Below are 23659 nucleotides of genomic sequence, written 5' to 3'. Positions count from 1 at the left end.
ATCGGGAAGAAAAGAACGGGGACTTCGAAACATGGTGCTTGAAATGACAAGAATAGTTAGGTCCGCCACTTCTTTACAGAGTGGTTCTACAATGAAAAGGTTGATAAAATTCCTAAGCACGTGCCTACTTGTGTTACCTCATTTGACTTTAGTACAAGGGGATATTACAGATGGCAACGCAGAACACTTAAAAAGAGAACATTCTCTCATTAAACCGTACCAAGGTAAGCTAGTATGTTAGCTAAGCAAGCTAATTAGCTTGCTACCGTGTAATGTCTTGCACGTCCCATTCTCTGCCATATTTATTTCTAGGATGGCTCAAAATATGTTGATGCGTATGTTACTAATTGATAGAAGCTAAGCCAAATAGAAAGCTAGCAGAGTATGACTGTGAACAAAACACTTACGAGTATGTGACTGCGACTAGAGCTACGTCTCATAACTTTTTATACAGTATGGCATTGAGTTAAACGTTCTGGGAATTGTTGTCTGGTGTTGCATGAAAAGCAGCTTCACTCAGTGTCACTGGAAGTTTAAGCTTCACCTCATCCAAAGAGTACAAGTTATTTGCCTCATCTGCAGCTGATGTGTAGCCTGTCGGTACCCCATGTTCACTGTGTGATACTTAACCTAGTCACCACCCGATCCGTCCTCCCGGAAGTAGCAAGTAGCAAGGTCCTGTTCTGGCTGTCAACGAATGTAAATATTTACCTCGCGCATTTGTAACATTGTTAAAACATGTGTTATTTTCTTACTCACGGATAAGTATAAGAATGCGTATGAACAGTGGAAACGCAAAGGTTAAATAAGTCCCTGAGCGACCTGAGTACTGCCCTATAAGCACTGCCAATGCACACTTTTTGCTTTGCCATGGGACAATGGAAGTGATTAGCCTATTCTTATATTTTCCAGGTATTGGAACCAGCCCGTCCAGTCAGTGGGATTTCTGGGGTAGCACCTTGGTAACCAGCCAATATGTCAGATTAACACCTGATGAAAAAAGCAAACAAGGCTCCATTTGGAACACTGTGGTAAGAACAAACAATTACAAGCTTTAACAAAAACTCTGGGCCACAAACTAAACACATTTGCAGGAAGAACAGTTAACACCTAGCAGTTAACCGTGTTGCATCTTTAATATTAGTCAGTGTCCCGAGAAACCAGCGCTTACTGTTAAATGCAAGGATGATTCAGAACATGTAAATGGCATTGAATGATCATGTTGTTGTCAGTGTCAAGTTCTGTTCTCTATATGCAGCCATGTTTTCAAAAAGACTGGGAAATGCACGTGCAGTTCAAAGTTCATGGTTCAGGGAAGAAGAATCTCCATGGTGATGGCATTGCCATCTGGTACACAAAAGAAAGACTGCATCCAGGTAATGTTGCTGGCAGATTTCACAAAATCTCATTTCATTCCATCATGCATTGCTTTTTTTAATTTGTCATTTATGATGTCTTTGCCTTTGCCTCCATTCAGGCCCAGTCTTTGGAAACCAAGATCATTTTGTTGGCCTTGCTTTATTTTTGGATACCTTCCGCAATGACCTCCATGGAATGGATGTAAGTGACTGTGTTAGCTATGTGACTCATGTAATTCTTTTATTGCAGGGCCTGTGTTTAGCAGCAATTCTAATTTCCACGGGCTGGCCATATTTATAGACACATACCCTAATGATGAAGCCTCAGACGTGAGTTTATGGACTGTATCGATTTAATTTACAATCCAGCATGATGTTTTATGTTGTTTTGAACTTATATTGGTGTTTTTAACTTGATAGAAAAACAGATTGTGGTTATATACAGTACTGTGCAGAAGTCTTAGGCACCCAACTGACCCAAGTGTTGTTTTACACAAATATTATCTTAAGCGTTTCTTTTTTTTGTCTTCTGTATTTGTGCTGCAGTATAAAAGTGCAAGGTTGATAACATTTGTGTTAAGTCTTATTTATTTTTTCTGCTTAACCTTTTTTGTTGTTGTGCCTAAGACTTGCACAGGATTGTGTAATGTTTTTGTCTTCTGTATTCAGCGGAAGTATTAAAGTACAGTTGTGCAAAAATCTTTTTCAGCGGTCTTTCCCTTACATCTCAGCAATGGTGAATAATGGTACCCAGCCATACGACCATGGAAAAGATGGACGTAACTCAGAGCTAGGAGGCTGCTCGGCTGAAATAAGGAACAAAGACCACGACACATATCTGGCCATCCGCTACTCCAAAGGCAGACTGACTGTAAGAAGATTTTTTTTACTATCTAACTCATTTTCAACAAATAGTGAAAATTAAAGTTTGAATAATTAGCATGGCAGTAAATCAAAACACTAAATGTTACATGTTTAATTCTCAGAGTGCTTTAGACCCAGATCATAAGTCTTTCAAAACGCAATGGTACTGTGGGGCTGTTTTGACATATAATGTTCTGTTGCAAGTTCTACTCCCTCTTACCACAACGTTTTTTAAGTTAACAGATCAGTGTCCTCCTTGTGTAGGCGACCCCCTCTAATTGTTATCCTACAATTTAGCCTCAGCTCTCAATAGAATGCATTACACCTATTGTTATATAAGCTGTCAAAATAAGGAACATTACTACAAAAAAAATAATGGCCTGTGTATGCTACCCCCATGCCTGGGAGCATGGCTACTTTTGATAACCCTAAGCGCTTGTAACACTGTAAAAAATACATGATCGACTTAAAATTGCAAGGCCGCCTGCTGCACTGTTTCACCGAAGTTCAACTCTCTCGAGTTACAGAGTAAAGTCACTTCCTCTAAACTTAAACTGTGGAGCTCAGCGGAACAATGTCTACAGTGATTCCAGACAGATATATTTGACCTGGATTTTACATGGAAAAAGCAGGTGTTCCTATGCTTTGGTACACTTAGTGTACATATCGGCTTTTAATTAAATCCAATGCACTGTTCATCAGTAGTAGGTTTTCAAAGCATTTTATTACCATTGGCATTATATGGCAGTAGTCGTTTGGGATATCTGTATCATACAACGTTGATGTATATTTCATCGGTTAAAGATTGATCCTGCAACAGCTCATTTGTACTCATTATCTTATTGATGAGCTACAATATCATGTTAAAGAAGTCATTTGTATCTGACCTGAGTATCTGTGCTTAATTCATTTGGCATTTTCCTAGGTGATGGTGGATGTTGATGACAAGAATGAGTGGAAAGAATGCATTGACATAGGAGGTGTCCGTCTGCCAACTGGGTATTACTTTGGGGCATCTGCTGCAACAGGGGATCTCTCAGGTAGGTTAAGAGTGACCAGGTTGAGGTTCACCTGGGTAATCCCTGAGGTTGTTTTACTTCAATTCTTTATTTCAAAATGTATTACATTTATATATGAAGGGTCTGGATATTGATACTTTGTGATATTTCCTCTCTTATCAGACCATCATGACATTATCTCCATGAAGATGTATCAGCTTATGGTAGAACATACTACTGAGGAAGATAGTCTTGATTGGACAAAGATTGAACCCAGTGTGAGCCTGCTGAAGTCCCCCAAAGGTGAGGCAGCATGGCAATAATGAACCAATAGAACGGAGCAAGGTCTTTGTCAAATTGTATTTCAATATTTCCACTGTGAATGTTTGACTCTTGCATAAAGCCAACACATTGTGTTTAGAGGAGAAAGGAGGAGAATGAAAGGAGTTTACTATTAATCTGATTTGTTGCAACTCTGCTCATATTTGTAACCACATTGGAGATGAAGCAATAGCATTCTTTTAGATAATTGAATAATGGAAATGTCCACCTCTTATTTTAGACAACATTGATGATCCAACCGGCAACTTTCGAAGCACACCTCTGACAGGCTGGAAGGTCTTCCTGCTTTTGCTTTGTGCACTTCTGGGAATTGTAGTTTGTGCTGTTGTCGGAGCTGTTGTTTTTCAAAAGCGACAAGAAAGAAACAAGAGGTTTTACTGAATAAGGAGCTATTGCTTATGTCAATTTGGGAAGAAACCAACTAACTGAGTCAACAGATTCAATGTGAATTTTGTAGATATGTTCAATTGTTTATATCATTGAAGCACTGCGATAAAAACGAATTATAATTATTATGAAAAGACCACCAGTGATTCCTGCTTGTATTGTAAATGAGAGTCTTTGGAACGTTTATTTTTATTTTTCTATTTGTTCACTCAGTTTTTTTTTGTTTATCAGAACAGGGCAATACATCACACAGAACCTTCCTTTGGTTTTGAATGCAACTGAAACTAAATTCAACTGAATAATTTTTAGGAACTGATGTAAAATGATGAAGAAAATTGCCAGCCTCTGGTGAAGTTTGTTTTTCTATGTACTGAATATGCGTTTCCTTTTTAAAGGCAAATTTTGGGATTAATCAAGGTTGATTTACTTGTAACTTATGCAGGTTTTGCCTTTTCAGGCTTCAAGCTTTCTTTGCCGACTCAAAACAAAGACCCATTTGGGCTCACATGCTGCAGTAGATAGCTGAGAAATATATAGCATATCAGAAGTTACATAATGTGTAACTCAGCTTCTACGAAGTGAGATGTTGATGATGGCCAAATTGGACTTTTTCTGTCTTGCTATTTGGTTTTAGCATGGTTGTATTCAGTTACCAGGTGAATTGGGAGGATACATTTACTAGACTTGTCAAAATTTCTTTGTGGTGGGACTTTATTATTGTGCATCAGAAGTTGTGCGGTTCTTTTTTTGTAGTAATTTGCGATCCATGATTTTTGAGTGGAATGTGCAACAATAAATGACCTACTGTACAGCTGAGTCAACCAACGGAATTGTTTTGTTGATACAAAAATAAAATAAACTCCACTGCTTTTTCTTATGTGTACTTTTCTGTAAATGGTCAGACTTCTAGTACAACTCTACTCTGAGAGTTTGTTCAGGTTAAGCTTACCTCGGTGTATCAGGTCATGGATGAGAGCTGAGTAGGACACACGAGAGAAATGATTAAACTACATAATGCTAATAAACATGCCTCTCAAGCATTAAGCCAACCTCTTCTGCGTGACGCCTGGTTCACAGCTCCTCATCCTGCTGGTCAGTCGAGTAGTGCCTGACTCAATGTGCTAAATGGAGATGCAGCCCCCTGTTTCAAACATGTCACTGCGACAGGTGGCATATATTTTACACCCACAATAAACTGTAATAGAATGGCCGGTGTTCTGTAAAAAAGTTCTAAGTGGTGATTGGACGACGGTCATGCATTCTAAGGTTACGTGGCATTAATGAGTTCGCGCAAACTCAGTCAACAACTTCGTGGTTACAGGCAGGGAGATGGCCGTCAAAATGCAGTCTTGTGTGTTGTCACTTTTACTTTTGAACGTTTATTACAGTTTTGTCTCATCTCTCTACTTTCACATCGGGGAGACCGAGAAGAAATGTTTTATAGAAGAAATTCCAGATGAAACAATGATCATTGGTCAGTATAATGCCTTGTGATATGGGCTTTCGGTTCCTAGCAGCTAACAGTTGCTAAAAAGTTAGCTACTCAGCTAGCTAGAATAGCCTTTTAACAGTAACTTAGCTAACTAGAACTTGCTTGGCCAGCTGAACCACAACGTGGTGGTTGCATTACAAACGTCAAAGAGAGCCAGCATTATGAAATTACCTTGAATACAGAGTTATTTGTAACTTCCAATTCAGTGTCTCACAATTGGCAAGCTAGCTTACTAAAACGTTATCAAGGAAGAGCTACAGGGAGGTTGAAGTGGCTGACCAGAACATGCTTTAGTAAAGCAAGCGTTGCTGTGTAAGACATACATGTATGTATCTAATAACTGTCTAGGATGTAACATGTACATTTATCCATGTAATTCCTAGTAAGCTGTTCCATAGAAGTCTGTATGCATTTTGCCATGCAGGAAACTACCGCACACAGCTGTATGACAAGCAGAAAGAAGAATACCTGCCAGCCACGCAGGGACTGGGCATGTTTGTTGAAGTGAAAGATCCTGACGAGAAGGTGATGTGTCAAATCATCAAACAAATTTGAGAATTCATGAAAAATACTTTTCATAGTTTGCCATTAGCTCTATGGGAATCACCATCACAGAGCAATTAAAAAGTCGTAAACTATGTTTTCATGATGATGGGTTGTTGTTTTGTCAATATGCCTTTCCTCCTCCCTATAGGTGATCTTGTCACGGCAGTATGGCTCTGAGGGAAGGTTCACATTTACATCTCACACCCCTGGAGAACATCAGATATGCCTCCACTCCAACTCCTCCAAGTTTGCCCTCTTTGCTGGGGGAATGCTTGTAAGTTGCCCATTTATATATTTTTGCTGCACCTAGCAGCTCTACAGCTCGCTCACTCGGTTGGTCAGTTAACAAAAATTTGGATGAGCGCTTGTACGTTGTCACAGCTATTGAGAATACGAGTTTGTTCCCCGCATCACTCGTTTCTTTGAATAGTTTGTGACAGTAAACATATGTCGTCATTGTACTCTTACTGAAATCCATGTGGAAGTTGCGTTAAGCCTAAATAACAGAACCTTTTTCCCCCCCCAAAATTGAAAAATGTCTTTAGTTGTCTTCACTGAGCTAAATGTTGTGTCTTTAGAGGGTTCACTTGGACATTCAAGTTGGTGAGCACACCAACAACTATGCAGAGATAGCAGCCAAGGACAAACTGACTGAGTTGCAGCTGAGAGTGAGGCAGCTGGTGGAGCAGGTGGACCAGATCCAGAAGGAGCAGAACTATCAGAGGGTAAGCCTGAGTTATGTCCTCGCTATGCTTTGGACCAAGAGTTTCAACGCAACAAGCTCCGTGTTTGTTACTGAAGAACCATCAGAGGGTACGCCTGAGTTACGGCAATAGACTGGTTGTAGATGCGTGACAAAAAGGGGAAAACTAACATTGATTTGTTAGTAAGGTGCTGGGCCACTACAAACTGCCAGAACACCTTTAACGTACCTTGGCATGGATTCTAGAAGTCTCTGGAGGGGGATGGCACACCATTCTTTCAAAGGATATTCCCTTGGTGTTTTGATGATGGTGGTGGAGACTGCTGTTTAACACATTGGTCACATGGGTGTTGAATGAGGTTTAGATCTGGGTGATGGCGAAGGCAATAGCATATGGTGTACATTATTTTCATACTTGTGAAACCATTCAGTGACCCTTGAGGCATTTTCATCCTGTAAGAGACAACTCTCATCAGAATATAAATGTTTTTCTATAGGATGAAGGATGAATTTGTACTGTTAGGTTTAGCTTTTAATTATGTATTGACATTGATCCTTGTAAATTTAATTATTAAACTTTGATTCTTTTTAATTTGTATTACTATATGCTTTGCAGCACTCTGAGATTACTTTAAATATAAAGTGCAATACAAATCTTAACTGCTATTTGTTTTGTTCTTTGTTGTATGTGTTGGGCAGTACCGTGAGGAGCGCTTCAGGCAGACCAGCGAAAGCACTAACCAGAGGGTGCTGTGGTGGTCCATTGTTCAGACTCTTATCCTGGTGGCCATTGGTTTTTGGCAAATGAGGCATCTCAAGAGCTTCTTTGAGGCTAAGAAACTAGTGTGAGTGTGTCAGAGAGTAGTGTGAAATTGTTTATGTAGTCATGCAAAAAACATCAGTCAGAAGGTGTCATTCTCTCAAAGGTAGCTTATGTGTAAAGACTTGCAAAAATGCCATCCTGAGTGTAAACCAACCTAATGGTTATTTCATTGTTTTTTTGTTTTTTTTTCATTGTTTTTTTTTTTTTAGGTACCTTATTTCTGGGAAAGCAGACCAAAACTTATTTATTTCTCACATTTATAACAAGCAGATTTTTCCCCTCACTGAAATCTCACCCTCATTGTATATATTTTTACATGCACAGCAATCCACTCGCATGCATACACACTTAACCGTCTCAAGAGAACAATTGTTTTCATACTGATGACATTGCTATTTCCTTGAGAAGGGTATATGTTACTGGCCATTAGAGATCCCCAAATTTCTTTTTAGAAAGAATGTACATTGAGAGATTAATTTTTGGTACTGTGCATACTAATCTGTTTTATTATGCTCGATGTGAATGTATATTCAACCTGTGTAAATGAGTGTATTGACTTCCAGAAATCATTGAAATTGGTAATCTCCAGTTGATGTTCTGTATAAAATTGTCAATTTCTGAGCCGGTAGGTGAAAGGGGGAAACCTCACATGGTGGTAGTGCCAAGTACCTTGTAGACACTGGTTGTAGGTATCTGGTATTGTGTCAAAGAAAAGAAACATATTTGTGGGAAAACTATGCATTTATTCTAGAAGGAAATGTGTTTCTACTTGTCATGTTTAAGACAATGGTAGATATGCTAATTGTCTTGTACACATTTGGACTGATAACATGATACTCTTTGTTTAAGAATTCATTCAATTTTGCAAACTTATTTATCCCTTCATATACAGCAATCAAATGTTTCCTAATTTTGTTTTGTCTGCAAATTCTCAGGTAGAGTTACTCTATACGGACACATAAAGGCCTGCTCCATTTTTAGCTGACGGAAACCTGAATAATCTTGTCTTTTAAATTGTTATTTTGGTTTAGAAATGAGTCAATGCTATACATCAGTGTTATACACTTTTGAACTCATCTGGATTAATTGATCTGTACTTGTCTAATTTGTTTTGTTTTCATTTGAGGCCTCCAGCTTTCTCATTCAATTGATAAAGACTTGTTTTTTTGTGACTACATAAATACTGTTTGGTGTGTTAAAATCAATTGGTGAAGGTTTCTATTTTGAGAGGGGGGGGGTGGGTATATTTTGTCTAAATTTGCACTCAAATTAAAGTTTGACACCTTTGGCTTGTTTGTCTTTTTAATGTGTTTTCAATTACATATCGCGACTTACCCTACAAATTAAAAGTAAACTAACTGAGGCATAACCGAAATCAACCATCCACCTAGTTTGAAACTGATATTCAGATTATTTCAGGATTTGTTCCGTGGTTTTTTATAAATAGAATGAATGGAATTTCAGACTTGCTCAAAACTGTAAAGGAGCATCCTTTGTTTTTGTTTTTTTATGGCTCAGCATCCCTTATTTACCGGTATAAAACACAGTATTTATGTGAACTCTGCGGGTATTGCTGCTGTGTGGTTGCGTGGCATATGACGCTTTTGTGCATCCGGTATGTTTTCAGTGTACGGTGTGCCGTTGTCCTCACTATGCAAGAACCAACAGTTTCAATGCTATCTATGCACGAGTCCTCTCAAGACCATATTTTGTCCAAATGTGTTCATGCGTCCTAACATTGACCCAAAAATAATCTAACTAATAATCTATCGACAGTCAAACTGATCGATCTCATAAAAATAGATAGGAACTTTAATTTTGGGAAAAGTGTTCCGTCGGTGCAACCTGTATGGACTTCTGACATTAGCGGCAGCCGTATCTCGGCTAGGCTAGGATACAAGTAAAGTTTTCTCCGAAAAATAGATCCTTAGTCTCGATCTCTTGAGATCGAGACTGAAATAATTTTGACGGTGCGAGAGCAAGAATCGGATTAACACATGTCGTAAACGGGATTGCCAACATATTTATATGAAATGTATTGAGCTCCGTGTGTGTTACTGACTACTGAAGTGTAGCTAGCTACATGTTAATGATGCTCGCTGTTTCTACGTGTAACATTATTCAGAACCAAGCATGCTGCAGACTGTTTACTATCTGACATATTTAGCATAATGTTAACTTAGGCAGGGTTAACAACCCTCAAAACAGTGTAGACGTCAAATCTTTGTGATCGCCAATGATTACAAGGGTATGGAGAAATACACGAAATGTATTTAGTTGGCTAACATTAGCCAAAGTTTTAAAACAGTATTAGTGTTTCTGCTGTTACGCAGAGTTGTTATTTTATTAACTCCTGCATTCTTTAGTTTCATATTGCTTTTTAAAATGATGTATTCATCAAGAAGAAAACCGGTCCTATATTTCCAAGAAGACAGGAGGTAAGAAATGATTCATATTAGCCTGCTACTTAGTGATGAAGTTATTGCAACTACATAAATTATCCACCTGCCTGCACAGTGCGACAGAGGTTGGTGGCTACCTTGCTATGCTTAAGATCACATGTCATATTTAATCACATTAATACGTCTTGATACAACCTTCAAGAAATGAGACCCGAAAGGTTCTGCCTCAAGATGAAATAAATAAGTGAGTAGTTAGCTACATTGAAGTAGGCTACACGGTGTGAGGTTGGCCACAATTGTTAAGGTGGCTTGGCATGTTAATGTCAGGTATGGAAAATTGTGAGTTCATTGTGATAATTTTAGTATCCATGCAATATTTTGTGTAATAATTTTAGACAAACTAGGTAATCAATTGCATGGAATTCTGCCCTTTTTTATTTCCCTTTTATGCATGTAACTGCGTACACTCCTCTGGGAAGTCTTTCCAGACGTTGGAACATTTAACACAGGAATTTCTTTTTCAATTATATACTAATTTCTGAATGAATAATATTGTCTTTTCAGGTTTCTACCAGGGAAGTGGACAGTCTATAAGCTCTTTGGTCTGTGCATGGTTCTTGTGCTGGTATCTCTCTTCTGGCTCCAGCTCAGCTGCACTGGAGACATGAATCGCGTAGTAATGGAAGACAGGCATCTCCCTCACCAGCCATGCCCCACAGAGAGACGGGCAGCTGCAGATAATCCCACATGGGGTCCTCACAAACTAGCCCTCATCATACCCTTTCGAGAGCGCTTTGAGGAGCTAATGGTTTTTGTCCCTTTAATGCACTCCTTTCTTAACAAGAAGAGCATACTTCATAAGATCTTAGTTATCAACCAAGTGGATCACTATCGGTAAGGAATGATATGTTACCTTGCTTTTTTGTGGTAGTGGCGTTGTGCACTCAAATGAAATTTGAGTATGGCAGCATTCCTTGAATCTTATTCGATTGTGGTCGTACTAATCGCCAGTGCACATTTTTGTGTCCATAATAGTGGTATTTGGCTAAAAGTGTGTGCGTCACACAGGTTCAACAGAGCATCCCTCATCAACGTTGGTTACATAGAGAGTGGCAATGACACGGATTACATTGCCATGCACGATGTGGACCTGCTGCCCTTGAACGAAGCTCTTGACTATGGCTTCCCTGAAGAAGGGCCTTTCCATGTAGCCTCCCCAGAGCTCCATCCTCTCTACCACTACAAGACATATGTTGGAGGAATTCTGCTTCTTACCAAGCAGCATTACCACATGGTAACAACTTCTACGTTATACAACAACTTTGCATTTGATCTCATACTAGTCATATTTTTATGAGACTTGTTGCTGCTTTTGAGTTGTGGACTTTAGAAAAAAAAAAAAAACTTTGGTTGGTAAAACCACAACAGTCGTTTTTCCAATTAGTTGTAATGGAAAAGATGTAGATGCCTGCAAAGGGAGAAAAGAGAAATTAATTATGTCCTGTTAGTTCACTGAATCATTATCTTCACATTTGTATTGTACATATTTTCAATATGCGTCCAGTGCACTCACTACATTCTTTCAATACATCGTACATCGTGTAGTAGTCAGATCTATTTTATATTTAGAGTAAAATGCTCATGCTTTCTGCTCTTGCAGTGTAATGGTATGTCCAACCGGTTTTGGGGGTGGGGAAGAGAAGATGACGAGTTCTATAGGAGACTAAGAAAAGCTGGTCTACAGGTAAACCAAGATGATAACTAAATGCCAAATGATCAAACACCAGAATGAAAAGTTTTGTTCTCAATGTGTTTAACTTGAGCGATGGAGACAACACACAGACACCTATCTATAAATAATAAATACATTTTTTAAAGCTTTTCAGGCCTAGTGGAATAACTACAGGATATAAAACCTTCCAGCACATCCACGACCCTGCCTGGAGAAAGAGAGACCAAAAAAGAGTAGCATCACAGAAGCAGGTAGGAAATTGCACGCTATATCAAATTGGTGCTTTGATAAATAATAAATGAATTGATTGAAAATACAACTTCAGAGCCTCATCATGTCTAACTCTTGTTCACACTAAACATTGTTTCCTTTGCAAGGAGCAGTTCAAGGTGGATTATGAAGGAGGCTTGACAAACCTGCAGTACAAGATTGAGTCTAAACAGGAGCTAAGCATCAGTGGAGCCCCATGTACTGTTCTCAACACCAAGCTGGCATGTGATCAGGACAAGACCCCGTGGTGTCTGCCTGGCTAGATGGCCTTCCTCTCTGGGTTGAGCATGTCCATGGATCACCTCACTGCTGCTTGAGAATAACCTGAATCCCTTCTCGTAGTCTGAGGTAGCAGCCCACCGTTCCCAATGACTTATACAAACTAATACAAGGGGAATGCAAAGACTTGGACCTGCACATGGTGGACATTTCACAGACTTAGCTTTTCCCTGCATACAATACAATTACATAACTGCAGCTTCTCCTTCTCTTTCTGACCAGCCCCCCCCCCCTCTCCCCAATGACATGGGGGGTGTTTCATGGCCGAGAGAAATTAGCCCGAACTCTGTGAGAATGTATTTTGATGAACAATAATAATTAGAACAGTGCTGCTGTTGTTATATATTCCTCATAGACGCTACAGTCTACTACCCTGCCTTACTTGAAAGTTATTTGGTTTTGGCATACTTTTTGTATGTGTATTTATTCACAGATCTTTGAGAACCATGTTTTCATTTTTTTTAATCCTGTTGTGTCAGTAGGTAAAACGTCCTTTTGTTTGTCTGTTTTGGCCTCTTTTGGCCAAGCATATAAAGCTTTTTGATTGGACAATATAGTCCATCATTTTATTTGAGATGCATAAATCATTTGTACAATATTGAGTATTTATATAAGACTATGCTTTTTGTCAAATGTGAGGATGTCTTTTCTCATTGTTATAATTTGCAATGCAAATAAAATAAATTTAGCATGATTAGCATAGGAAATTTGTACTAAAGCTTTTCAAAATGCAGCAGCTGTTTTGTTTCTATTTTCAAGTGTTTCTTGAGCCATAATGATCATGGGGACAATGTCAGTAGATAAAGTATTTACTGAATGTGCTTTCAAACTCAATCTTTATTTTATGTAGAGGGGTGTTAAAGAGGTATTTCAGAAAGTTGTTTGTTTTTCACTAATTAAACATCGGTTAAAGATGCTCGTGTTTAAGATTTCTCTAATCCCCCCTCCCCCCACCAGGCGATGTTACAGGCCAGCAGAATATCGTTCCCTATTTCTTCATGAATGCAGCAGATGATTCATTATTCGTTTTCAATTTACAAAGAAGTCATATTAATTTCGTGAGACTGCAAGAGCTTTTTAAGGGAGAGAGTACCATTGAATGAATTTAGCCATAATTCCAGCGATTTGTACCCACACGTCACCCTTTGACTCTTAATAGTGATTGGTCAATCAATGTCAGCAGCACCTTTGTGAGCCCTGGTAACAACAGACACCTTGTGATGCCCACAATCTTACTTAAACTCTTGCAAGTCAAATCAAAAGTAAACGTAAAAGAAAACGCATTATGTGACCACTTTACTTTGGTTATAGGATGCGTGCTGGTCGACGCATAGTTGATATGACGTAGGCCTGAAGGACGTGTACGATTCAAAGTTACTGGTAAAACGCAAGACTTGGCGGCGATGGAGAAATTCCTGTCAGCAGCAAAAAAAATTATCTTGAAAAGTAAAAAAAAAAAAGACGGCGCTACGACCACGGGAGTTTGACGGTCAGGAGGACACGGGATCAGTAAAATAAAGATAATCCAATGCACCTTTACTTGTTCACCTTCATCGTGTAGAGTGGAGCTTTTTGGCAATGATCTCAAGCAAGAAAAACTCACATTTCAATTATTTAGTCCTATCGACGAAACCTGTCAGTTAAGCCAGGGTCGACAGAAAGTTGACAAATAGCCTATGCCCATAATTGATCATTCACTTTTCATTCCGTAATTACCATGTATGCTATCTTTCTGTAAAAGTAGGCCTTGCTGAAAGACATTTAAATGTGAATGTCTTCCAAACGTTCCAGGACAAATTACAAATAGCCTTAATGTAGGAAGCTAAACTAAATTGTTGACCAAAGTGACCTGTGACCAAAGCATATTCTACAGAAAATCTAACTCGAACTGCTGAGACCAAATTCATCCACTAGAGGGCATATATTTACCAATGTCTTAGATTACAATAAATTCAACGACATAACACAAACTATGTATGTAACACAAATTATACTAAATACTTATGTTCTTTATAATTGCGGGATTGGGTTAGTGGAGACATTTTTACTGCTGCATTGCCCTTCTTGGTCCGTCGTATTTCTCTTTAATGCACTTTACAAAATAATAATGCAATTATGTTTAAACACATAACTTTTCTATTGTGGCTGATAATGTGATTATCCTTTGTGTAGTTGACATACAGACCGACCTCAAATGATACTAGGTATCAGGGCATTACATTTAATTGTATTCCTTCATTCAGTACTATAAATAGCAGTTTTTCCTGTTTATGAACAATAGAAAAGACAAATGTTTTCCTTGTGAATTACTAGAGGAACAATATTATTATTAAATAACACATTTATGTTATCTTACTTTATCTCTGTCTCCACTAACATGTTTACTTAATTACCAGAAACAAATGTATGGTAATGGAAATCTAAGCACAGTCTAAACGTTTAAAATAAAAGCTATAATTATTTTCTTTTATTTGCAATAATTTTATGCAAAAGGATGGTGGTACAAAATAACAGGAGACTGAGATACTTTGAGACTCAAAGGGATCTTTGCCCTATGAGGTTCACATGGGTTCCGCAGAGCAGATCATACAAGAGAGAGGCAGGGGGCTTTTGTGGCTCCCCTAAGCCAACAATTAGTGCCCCTGAATAGAGGTGGCATCTGTCCTGGGTCTCTGACTTTGATCTGGTACTCCCCACCCATGCTCTCCTAACAACATGTAAAAAAATGTAACTGACAAAAAGGGGCGGGGAACCCTGATGTACTGGTGTAATGGTGACTGAAAAATTGAGGACTGTCAATTTGTTGAAATAGGACTCTTTCTTCAATTCGGGTGGTTAAGATGTGTGTCCATGTCCCGGAACCCTCAATCTTATATACAGTGATTCAATGGATAGATTTCCTGAAGCCCTCTGACCTCAAGACGTTGACTAAGCCCTTTACTTGACACTGGTGAATACTGTCAAAAGAATAGGTTATGCATACAAAAAAATTATAGGCTAAAATAACCCAACTCTATTTCTTCAACAGTTATTATTATTTGTCAATGAATTGTCTTTGTTGTACCATAAATGTATTCTAGCACATGATATCAAACTGAATTTTTAACATCTTCCAAACATAAATAGTGACAGAAAGAACATGCATGTATTCATAAAGAATACTTTAGATGGACAATGTTATTCATTTTAACAATCATTTAGGCCTATCATCTCAACAAAATGTTTGTTTATGAGTAAAGAAAACAGCACTAACCACTTAACAAAATGGCTGAGCATACAGTCATGTCCGCGCATGCTCACCACACCTCTCTTACCGACCGCTGAAAGCAGGTATTGAGTCTGATGAGTGACAAGCTCCTTCTCAAAGACTCACTGATCCGCGATCCTCATACAGAGTCCGAAAATGGTCCTCGGTGATGATGAGAGAAGAGTTACTTTGTCAAAGACCTAAACTAATCATAGGCTAAAAGACCATACGCTAGTGTCGCTTTTGATTTATAGGCAACAGCACTTTAGTTAACCAATTAGTAGATATTGGAAACGATTATTTATTGCCTATAGCGCGAAGGTGATGGGTAATTAGAGATATTGGGAGAAGTTTTTCTTAACAGCTGCAACTTCAAAGTTATGGATTCCCGTCGGACTGCTCAACTACCTTCTAAGAATTAGACACCGTAACCGGATTTCACTGGTTGTTTTCTTTAACTTATTTTGTCATATCCTTTTTGACGCAAAGACACACGGTTGACACTATGTACCAACATAGTAATAAGAAATGTTTTACAATCGAGTCACTGGTTGGAAAAGACGTAAATTGTTCGCCAGCGGCGGACGAACCCATCAGACCGACAGCCTTGAGGTTTACGGAATCAATTCACTCCGCGCCCTTTGGGAGTTGCTTTCAAAACTCCAGCAGGGCTTTGTACAGCAGTCCAGATATGATGTTCCCAGAGCCGGGGACACACACGAACAACTCTGGTTTGCCGCTGCATCCGCTTCAGATCCCATCGCAGCCTTTCTTCAATCCGCACCAGAGAGAAACCTTAAATTTCTATCCGTGGGTTCTACGAAACCGATATCTCGGACACAGGTTCCAAGGTAGGCTATGTGCATTAACATGATATAATTTGAGCATAAGATTGATTATTGCCTAGCCTACATTACAATAATAACAATTTGATAACGGCTTCTCCCATTAATGTTACAGTCAGTATTTCCTGCATAGACGTGATGAAAGTCATTATTTTGCATTTGAGACACAAAGTGCATTGAAATTGTGACAATTTGGTTCATGATGTAGCCTATAAGAAGATTAGATATGTATTCTCAATTTAATTAAAGTTAAGTACACAGCCCACGCCATATTAAGGCCCAAATACATTCAGTAATATAGATACTTTTATATAGGCTACAGGCTTTGTTATAGCCTAATTGTCAATATATATTTTATATGTAAGAAATTGCTGGTAAACGGTTTTGTACCGATTTGTAGCTTGCGAGTTTTTATATTATTTCATTGTACTATGTTAAAAGCACGTGCCAATTTAGTAGGCCGAAGTAATTGGCAAGTAATTGACGAATTGCTTACTGCATACGAAGATACGAAACCACTTTTTCATCTTACTTTTGGAGCCCAAAAATCACAAATGTAAATTGAGAGATGTTTCGGGATACCCATTGTGTAATTTACTAGATGTTGCCACCATTATGTGTCAAGACAAATGCAATAAATTATGCTATGCTTACCCTTTATGTTTTTTTAGTTTGGAAGTTAGCTCTAAGAGTGCAATATTGAAAAATGTTGCTTGTTCACACCCAGGCAGATATACATTTCTCACATATCGATTTGCTCAGGTTCGTCTTTTCTCCTTCATCTACGTATATTTTTAAAATGATTCACGTACACACATTATTCTTAGTGAGTATTGTTAGTCATAAGCTATGTTATTATTGATATGATTGTTGTTACTGTCTTGACTTGACTACGAACACATCCTGTTGAATTTCGTTTTTTTTCCGGTATTTTATCGAAACAAAAGGCCTGAATATCAAGACTCTAACTTATGTTGACATCGCCAGCCCTCATCTGCTGAACTTTATGTCAGGCCAAATCATACCCCTTATTCAGAAAGCAGTGTGACAGCTAATCTAGACAATTATCAATCAAATTATCAAATTACAAGTGTTCAAAGGAGAAACAAAAGGACAGTGTGGACAGAAATGACCTACTTTCAAACCATACCTTCAAGATTATTTTCTCCTTCGCTACACTGGTACACTCCACAAACAGGTTCAAACCATTTGAAACCCTTTCACTCCATCCTCCATATGGCCAGAATAATTAGCATGGTCAAATAATTGATGGAGGCGGTGCAGTTCATGATAAGAAAGAAGTGCACTGGGAGCAAAGCGGGAAGATCCTTTAACGCAAATTTTGATAGGGGCACAATATTTGCTGCTCTGGAGTTTATTGAGTTGCTATACTGTTTCCTGTAGAAGTTAAAATGAGTAAAACTATACACATTCTGCTCAGAACTGTATAACTAATCAATAATCCCCCAAATACTCTTCATACATGTTATCTAACCCTATCTATATTGCTAGTGGTACTGTTTGACCCACTGGTAGTAGTGTAAAACCTATGGCTCTTTAACATCTCATTACCTTGCTCTGATAGGTTGAAGACTGGCCCAGTTGCCTTCTAAATGATTTAGCTCGATTGAGCTCATTTAGTGAAACATAATGCATGTTGTGATTGTTTCACAAGGCAAGGGATTACCCATCATGAGTGTCAGAAACATTTGTTTATTTTGGTAATTGTTGTAGTATCCTATTGCCACTTCCTGAGAAAGAAAACAAAAAAGACAGAAAGAAAGTGTCGGGGTGTGCAAGAAAGAAACAGAGATGCAGACATAAACAGAGAGGGGTGACAGAAAGAGGTAGTAACACACTCCCTCATCCCTCCCTTTCCTGCCATGGACTGTCCATGCATGACATGCAACTCCACCTCTGGGAAATTGCCCCCCTCTACCTACAAAGTTGAGCCAACAAGACCAAGCTTGTTGGTGATGCCAGGGGACTAGTCTGCCTAGTGAGGCAGCTCTCCTCTCTGTGGTGCCATCTGCTCCACAGCAGCCATGCAGGGGCCATGTTAGCTGAGTAAAGGCCAAGGTCTGTTTGAGCCCCAGGGTATCCCCTTGCTCATCAGGAGGGCTCAGCTTTAGGTGCATGGGGTCAATAGCTGGGGCTCGATGGTGTTAAGTGGCTTCCTCTCCGTCAGGACACATTTGTCAAACCGAGAGTTAGAAGTTTATGGGACTGACAATGAAAACAGGGGAAACATGATTAGTAAAGAACAATAATACTACATTAATAACAGTTGAAAATTGATTTATTTCTACTATACTACTGAGCTGCACCCAATGTCATAACCTCCCTTGTATTTCTTAGTACCTTTGGGGAGTCATAGATCTTTTTCCTGTAGAGCTTTCCTACATTCCTCTCTTTTCGGTACATGCATGATGGTTCCCTGACCTTTTCATTGTTTTTGGCCCTCAGATGTTCAAAAGGGTTTTAGCACTGCCAGCTGAGCTTGGTTGTCAATGATAGTCCTGTGGCAGAAAGAATGCACGTGGCAGAAGACAGGTTTGCTTGCCGTGTCAGGAAGGAACAGCAGAAGTGTCAACTACACAACTGCAGTAGCAGTAGTTCTGTCGCCACTCTCACCAAATGTACTAGCCCAACCAGTAAACCGTAAACACAAAAGTCGGATCAAACAAGATATTCATTGAGACAGAAGGTGAGATCCGACAGACTACCAACAGACAAAAACAAAGTGGAGATATGTCTTGATTTTGTTCTATAGACAGCTTCATACAGGTAACTCTCTAACAGTCACTGTCAGACCACCAAAAACTAAGATCTCCACCCCGAGTGCAACGTTGGGTGGTAATCTGTCGTTATCTTATCTGTAATATTCAGTAAGGTAATTCCACTTCGTAACAATATCTGAGTGGAACATATATGACGTTTGTTTACTTTTCAATCTTCTCAATCACCTCAATTCAAAACATCTGAAATAGATTAAATGGATATAATACATAATGCTGAATTAACAAAGAGAAAACATGTTTTTCTTGTTTACATACAAATATTTTGATGCAGACAGGTATTATACCCTTAAGTAAATGTACATAACGTTGTCATGTTTGGTATGTGGCTAAACATTTCTTGCATATGTGACTTTCTGAAGTATGTAAGCCATCAGTATCCCTCAACGTTTGGTGTCTTACTTGTTGCCACAATTCCATGCTGACGTGTCTTTGAGAATGCAACAGTGGACCTGACTCTGTAATTACTTTGTGACAGTATGGAATACTGTACTCTGCATACTGTACAGTACCTGCATACTTGAGACAAGACACCGATCAATAGAAATGTATTAAATAAAGCTATCTAAGATATTAAAGGCGGGAAAAAAGAAAGAAAACCTCAAATATATCTATAATTAAGTCAGTTGAGTAGCCTGACGGCTTGGAGGTAGGAGTTGTCTTTGAGTCTGGAGGTGTAATCCCGGATGGTCTTGTACCACCTGCCAGATGGTAATAAATATAATAAAAGACATAAAAAATTTGAATTGTCCATATTTGAATTTCAACACATTTGTAACTACATTAACAAGTTCTTTTACAATGTATGAGCTAAGTGTAATGTAGGGAAGGTAAGGGGATGCAACGTAATTCATCTTCTCGAATACAGTGTTTATATCCAAAAGTGTACACAGAAAGGGTTTTTGCATATGAAAATGACTGGACATAGTTAATTTAATTTCTTAGCATTCACCGATGTTTGACAGTCGACCATTGTTCCAAGCTTTCGTGTATCCCACACACTATCGCCTACAGCCGAGGTCCAACTGACTTTGCGTACACGTGTTTTGAGGTTATTTTTGTGCTGCCTCATTCTTTCAAGAGAGATGAAATCTTTTCATTCAGTGGTCAAATAATTTCAAGATGTATTTGCTTATGTAAAATATAATGTTTTTTTGTTGTGTGATTTTAATAAACGGCTGAAGAGCCTGCAAGACCAGATGCTGTTTGTGGGCTGGAAAAGTCATGTACACAATGAAAGTGAAAAATGTGGCCCTTTAACTTTTGTCTCGTGTTGAATGAAATCAGACATGAACATGAGATTTGATTTGCTTAATTGTACATCGCTACCTTCACAACAAATGGTTTTTGCATTTTTAAAACCTGCAGGATTTACGTATGGCTCACTCTTTCCTATACCACTTAAATGCTGCACATTGAACCAACTAGGCCCCACTAAGGCCCACATACAAAGGAGGCCAATGCCAGTCTTTGAGGAGTGGTTGAGTCACATAACTATTTGTCTAATTGGTGGAATAAACAGCTTTTAAATTAAATGTAAAACTGCTAAAGAATATGGAGGCTAATAGTTTATATTACTGATACTGCCTATAAATCTATTTCAGTGGATATATAACTTAAACGTAAATGTACCTATGTTTTTTTTCTACTTGGAACAACATTGAACAACATTTTGGGCCAGCAGACTTAAGAAAATGAGAATGAGATAAAACTTTCGAGTACAGGAAACCCATTATTGACAGAAACAACTATCCTCTGGTGAAGATTGTGACATAGAATGGAGTCATCAGGAGTAGACGCAACACGATTCTGTCAGTTACACAACACTATTTCCTAATATCCGATGACTTTTAAACATAACATCATGAATGCTATTGTGTTGTGTCATCATCTCTAAGGGTAAAAAAAAATACCACTGTATCCGCTGAAACAAGCAAGGTGTGTCAAAGTGACACATGACAGAAAATGGACTGCATTTATGTGACAGTGAAAAGCAGCAAAGAGCATTGGAATTAAGTCAATAACAAACAAGAACTTTAAACTGCAGGTGAAGCATGCAGGGTAAAGTTGCTTGTTTTAATTCTTTTTTTTCTCAACCCTTTTAGGGGAAGACAACAGTCCAGAAAATCTCCTCCTACACGGAGCTTTCTCCCGTAAGCCCAAGCGGATCCGTACAGCATTCTCCCCCTCCCAGCTCTTGCGACTAGAGAGAGCCTTTGAGAAAAACCATTATGTTGTAGGTGCTGAGCGCAAGCAACTTGCCAGCGGCCTGTGCCTAACAGAAACACAGGTGAGTGGGTTGATAAACTAGCTCTAAATACAGTATTATATAGTATATATAAAAGGCCTGAAAGGGGGAGATAAAGCAGCCTGGTTACTAGACACAAGACATACTAAACTTTTCTATCTTTAATGTTTTATCCACAAATTATTTAAATTAGAAAATGTGGTGGGATTATAGCTCCTTTGGCTTGGGCAACTTTATAGTAAAGGGTTGGGTTCATTTATATTTATGAAATCATCACGCATTTGTAGATAGTATCACATTTCCACCATTGATACAATTACAATTTTAGGGACAAATAAATTTTTTTCTGTGTTGTCTGTAGAATACCAAAATGTAAACTACCAGTTTATATTAAGTTTAAGATCTAACACTTTTTTGGATTGCCTGAACTGAATAGGATAGACTTAAAAAGAAACTGTAAACCTGACATCCAGACACACACACAGCTTTTTTCTAAGCAGATAATGGTTGGGTGGTTTGGACGTACAAATGTACATTCAAAAAGTTTGTGATTGGTGCAACATCAATTAATAGCAAGACTGGATGTGATTTTTAAGGGGATGTCTATCTTTCTGTGGCAGGTGAAAGTCTGGTTCCAGAACAGACGAACAAAGCACAAGCGCCAGAAGCTGGAAGAAGAATCCCCTGAGTCTCAACAGAAGAGAAAAGGCAGTCAGCATGTCAGTCGCTGGAGGGTTGCCACCCAACAGAACAGCACTGAGGACATCGACGTGATCTCAGAAGACTGACTTTGTGAGGTCGTCAACATGCTACAGGGTCTCTGCCACCAATCACCTTCTCACACGCAGGTCTCAAATTACAGGGGCCTTAGGCAGAGTTTGGTCAAATCATTTTAAACCAGGGAGCTCCATAAGTACTGAAATGAAATGGTCAAAGTGCTGAATGTCAATGTTGGACACCTTTCAGAATCAACATTGAATTTGAATGGAGTTTCAACTCTTACTTTATGGACTATTTCCTGGACTGAGATACCTAACCCAACACTCAATAGATGGACATCATGAACAGTTGATAAAAACTGACTGATATGAAATTGTGTGGATGTTGAAGAGACATTGTCAAAGTTTACATCAACTCTTGGACTGAAGCCAGACTGGACTGTGGACACTAGATTTATTTGGCCTGTTGCTATGCAGTGGCATCACAGCCCTACCAAACTTATGAAGAGACTCTTTTACTGCAACATCCATCTACCCTGTTATCTATGTACAAGATTCTTCCTTAAGTTGCCTAATCACACAATAGTAACATTGGAAGAGCAACCGAAAATGTATAATTCGGCAAACAACTACAAGTGGGTTGGATAATTTGATCAGACCCACCCAGAAAAGCTAACTACATATTATTAGTATTATATGTGGTATATTATACTTGGAAACAATTTGACTCTCACTGAATCCTTTTGGCAGTTAAACGTATTATTTATGTAAATTGAGAAAACGTATTCTATGCATCTGATATGTATATATTTTGTTTATGTTTTGTGTTTGAACAGGTGTTTAAAAGGTCTAAAGCCATGGTCTGTGTGCTCATTTATAATTAGTCTATAGTCTGTTTTGCCTTTGGCATTCATTCCAGCCTCCAGACTATTGCAGAATGTAGAGCATAGTGAAAAGAAAAGACCCGTTACATCACAATGACATGGGGGAAAACAACATTTACCTCTACTGTACATTTATTTCCGCAACCATAATCATACCTGGAACATCTTGTTATGTAGCACTTGGTAGTGAAATATTATTTTAGTTTTCTAGATGTTAGAAAAATGCACTATAATTATACTTTATTTTCCTAAACCTTCTGTCTGAAAATTGTTTTGTAATTCTCTCTGTGTGTTTTTATTTCGGAAATAAAAACATCAACATAAGATTTCTTTTCACAACAATATTTGTGTATTATTGAAATGTTGTATGCAGGTGCTAACATGCACTCTTGGCAATAAGAATAGTCAATGACATGCAATCTTTCAGCGTTCTGACATCGGTTGAGAACAGGGCTTGCAAAGGCTCGAAAATATGGGATGCCCATATGGGACTTATACCTTTATGGTTTCGTTAGAAAATACAAAAATCTACGTAACATCTGACACACATATATAACACAATTATTGTCCGGTATCTTTATGAACATAGGAGACCCTTGTACAGAGACTTTAATCCATAAATGTATTTTCTATAGCCTACAGATTTTTCCCCCCTTCCGTTTACCATTGCCCATGCTTTGTGAAGAAAATTACAACGGTTCGCAAACCTGTAACAAAATTCA

The 23659-nt window shown here is 38.5% G+C and overlaps 4 protein-coding genes across 6 annotated transcripts; all 4 read left to right on the top strand.

The window, feature by feature from the left end:
* Positions 1-4822, top strand: lman2 (lectin, mannose-binding 2). Of its 2 annotated transcripts, none has more exons than XM_047020750.1 (8): positions 1-224; positions 913-1031; positions 1259-1376; positions 1478-1560; positions 2068-2229; positions 3148-3262; positions 3404-3523; positions 3783-4822. In XM_047020750.1, exons 1-8 carry the CDS (start codon positions 32-34, stop codon positions 3941-3943), a joined length of 1071 nt encoding a protein of 356 aa, XP_046876706.1. In that variant the 5' UTR covers positions 1-31; the 3' UTR covers positions 3944-4822. The 2 variants fall into 2 exon arrangements, with proteins under 2 accessions (XP_046876706.1, XP_046876789.1); XM_047020833.1 differs by lacking the exon at positions 1478-1560 and adding an exon at positions 1609-1688 and having other exon boundaries at positions 7-224.
* Positions 4823-5228: 406 nt separating this feature from the next.
* tmed9 (transmembrane p24 trafficking protein 9) lies at positions 5229-8801 on the top strand. Its single transcript, XM_047024219.1, has 5 exons — positions 5229-5423; positions 5866-5966; positions 6136-6261; positions 6566-6712; positions 7390-8801. The coding sequence occupies exons 1-5, from the start codon at positions 5279-5281 to the stop codon at positions 7537-7539; spliced, it is 669 nt and encodes a 222-aa protein (XP_046880175.1). The 5' UTR covers positions 5229-5278; the 3' UTR covers positions 7540-8801.
* Positions 8802-9166: 365 nt separating this feature from the next.
* Positions 9167-13112, top strand: b4galt7 (xylosylprotein beta 1,4-galactosyltransferase, polypeptide 7 (galactosyltransferase I)). 2 transcript variants are annotated; one of them, XM_047022666.1, is made up of 6 exons: positions 9167-9951; positions 10480-10809; positions 10984-11209; positions 11576-11659; positions 11794-11898; positions 12031-13112. In XM_047022666.1, exons 1-6 carry the CDS (start codon positions 9899-9901, stop codon positions 12178-12180), a joined length of 948 nt encoding a protein of 315 aa, XP_046878622.1. In that variant the 5' UTR covers positions 9167-9898; the 3' UTR covers positions 12181-13112. The 2 variants fall into 2 exon arrangements, with proteins under 2 accessions (XP_046878622.1, XP_046878539.1); XM_047022583.1 differs by having other exon boundaries at positions 9171-9951; positions 12025-13112.
* A 2444-nt stretch (positions 13113-15556) lies between these two features.
* Positions 15557-23214, top strand: emx3 (empty spiracles homeobox 3). Its single transcript, XM_047023915.1, has 3 exons — positions 15557-16294; positions 21192-21376; positions 21955-23214. Exons 1-3 carry the CDS (start codon positions 15949-15951, stop codon positions 22120-22122), a joined length of 699 nt encoding a protein of 232 aa, XP_046879871.1. The 5' UTR covers positions 15557-15948; the 3' UTR covers positions 22123-23214.
* The last annotated feature ends 445 nt before the right edge of the window (positions 23215-23659 follow it).

This window comes from Hypomesus transpacificus, chromosome 1, assembly GCF_021917145.1.
Source record: "Hypomesus transpacificus isolate Combined female chromosome 1, fHypTra1, whole genome shotgun sequence".
Lineage (NCBI taxonomy): Eukaryota > Metazoa > Chordata > Actinopteri > Osmeriformes > Osmeridae > Hypomesus > Hypomesus transpacificus.
This window is presented reverse-complemented; position numbering and strand designations above follow the sequence as displayed.

Coding starts and splice junctions, on each gene's coding strand:
- lman2 (XM_047020750.1), top strand. CDS start 32: ATGGTGCTTGAAATGACAAGAATAGTTAGGTCCGCCACTTCTTTACAG. Junction 2,230..3,147: donor ACTCCAAAGGCAGACTGACT/GTAAGAAGATTT, acceptor GCATTTTCCTAG/GTGATGGTGGATGTTGATGA. Junction 3,524..3,782: donor CCTGCTGAAGTCCCCCAAAG/GTGAGGCAGCAT, acceptor CTCTTATTTTAG/ACAACATTGATGATCCAACC.
- tmed9 (XM_047024219.1), top strand. CDS start 5,279: ATGGCCGTCAAAATGCAGTCTTGTGTGTTGTCACTTTTACTTTTGAAC. Junction 5,424..5,865: donor AGATGAAACAATGATCATTG/GTCAGTATAATG, acceptor TTTGCCATGCAG/GAAACTACCGCACACAGCTG. Junction 5,967..6,135: donor TGAAAGATCCTGACGAGAAG/GTGATGTGTCAA, acceptor TCCTCCCTATAG/GTGATCTTGTCACGGCAGTA.
- b4galt7 (XM_047022583.1), top strand. CDS start 9,899: ATGATGTATTCATCAAGAAGAAAACCGGTCCTATATTTCCAAGAAGAC. Junction 11,210..11,575: donor CCAAGCAGCATTACCACATG/GTAACAACTTCT, acceptor CTGCTCTTGCAG/TGTAATGGTATGTCCAACCG. Junction 11,660..11,793: donor TAAGAAAAGCTGGTCTACAG/GTAAACCAAGAT, acceptor CATTTTTTAAAG/CTTTTCAGGCCTAGTGGAAT.
- emx3 (XM_047023915.1), top strand. CDS start 15,949: ATGTACCAACATAGTAATAAGAAATGTTTTACAATCGAGTCACTGGTT. Junction 16,295..21,191: donor TCTCGGACACAGGTTCCAAG/GTAGGCTATGTG, acceptor CAACCCTTTTAG/GGGAAGACAACAGTCCAGAA. Junction 21,377..21,954: donor TGTGCCTAACAGAAACACAG/GTGAGTGGGTTG, acceptor TTTCTGTGGCAG/GTGAAAGTCTGGTTCCAGAA.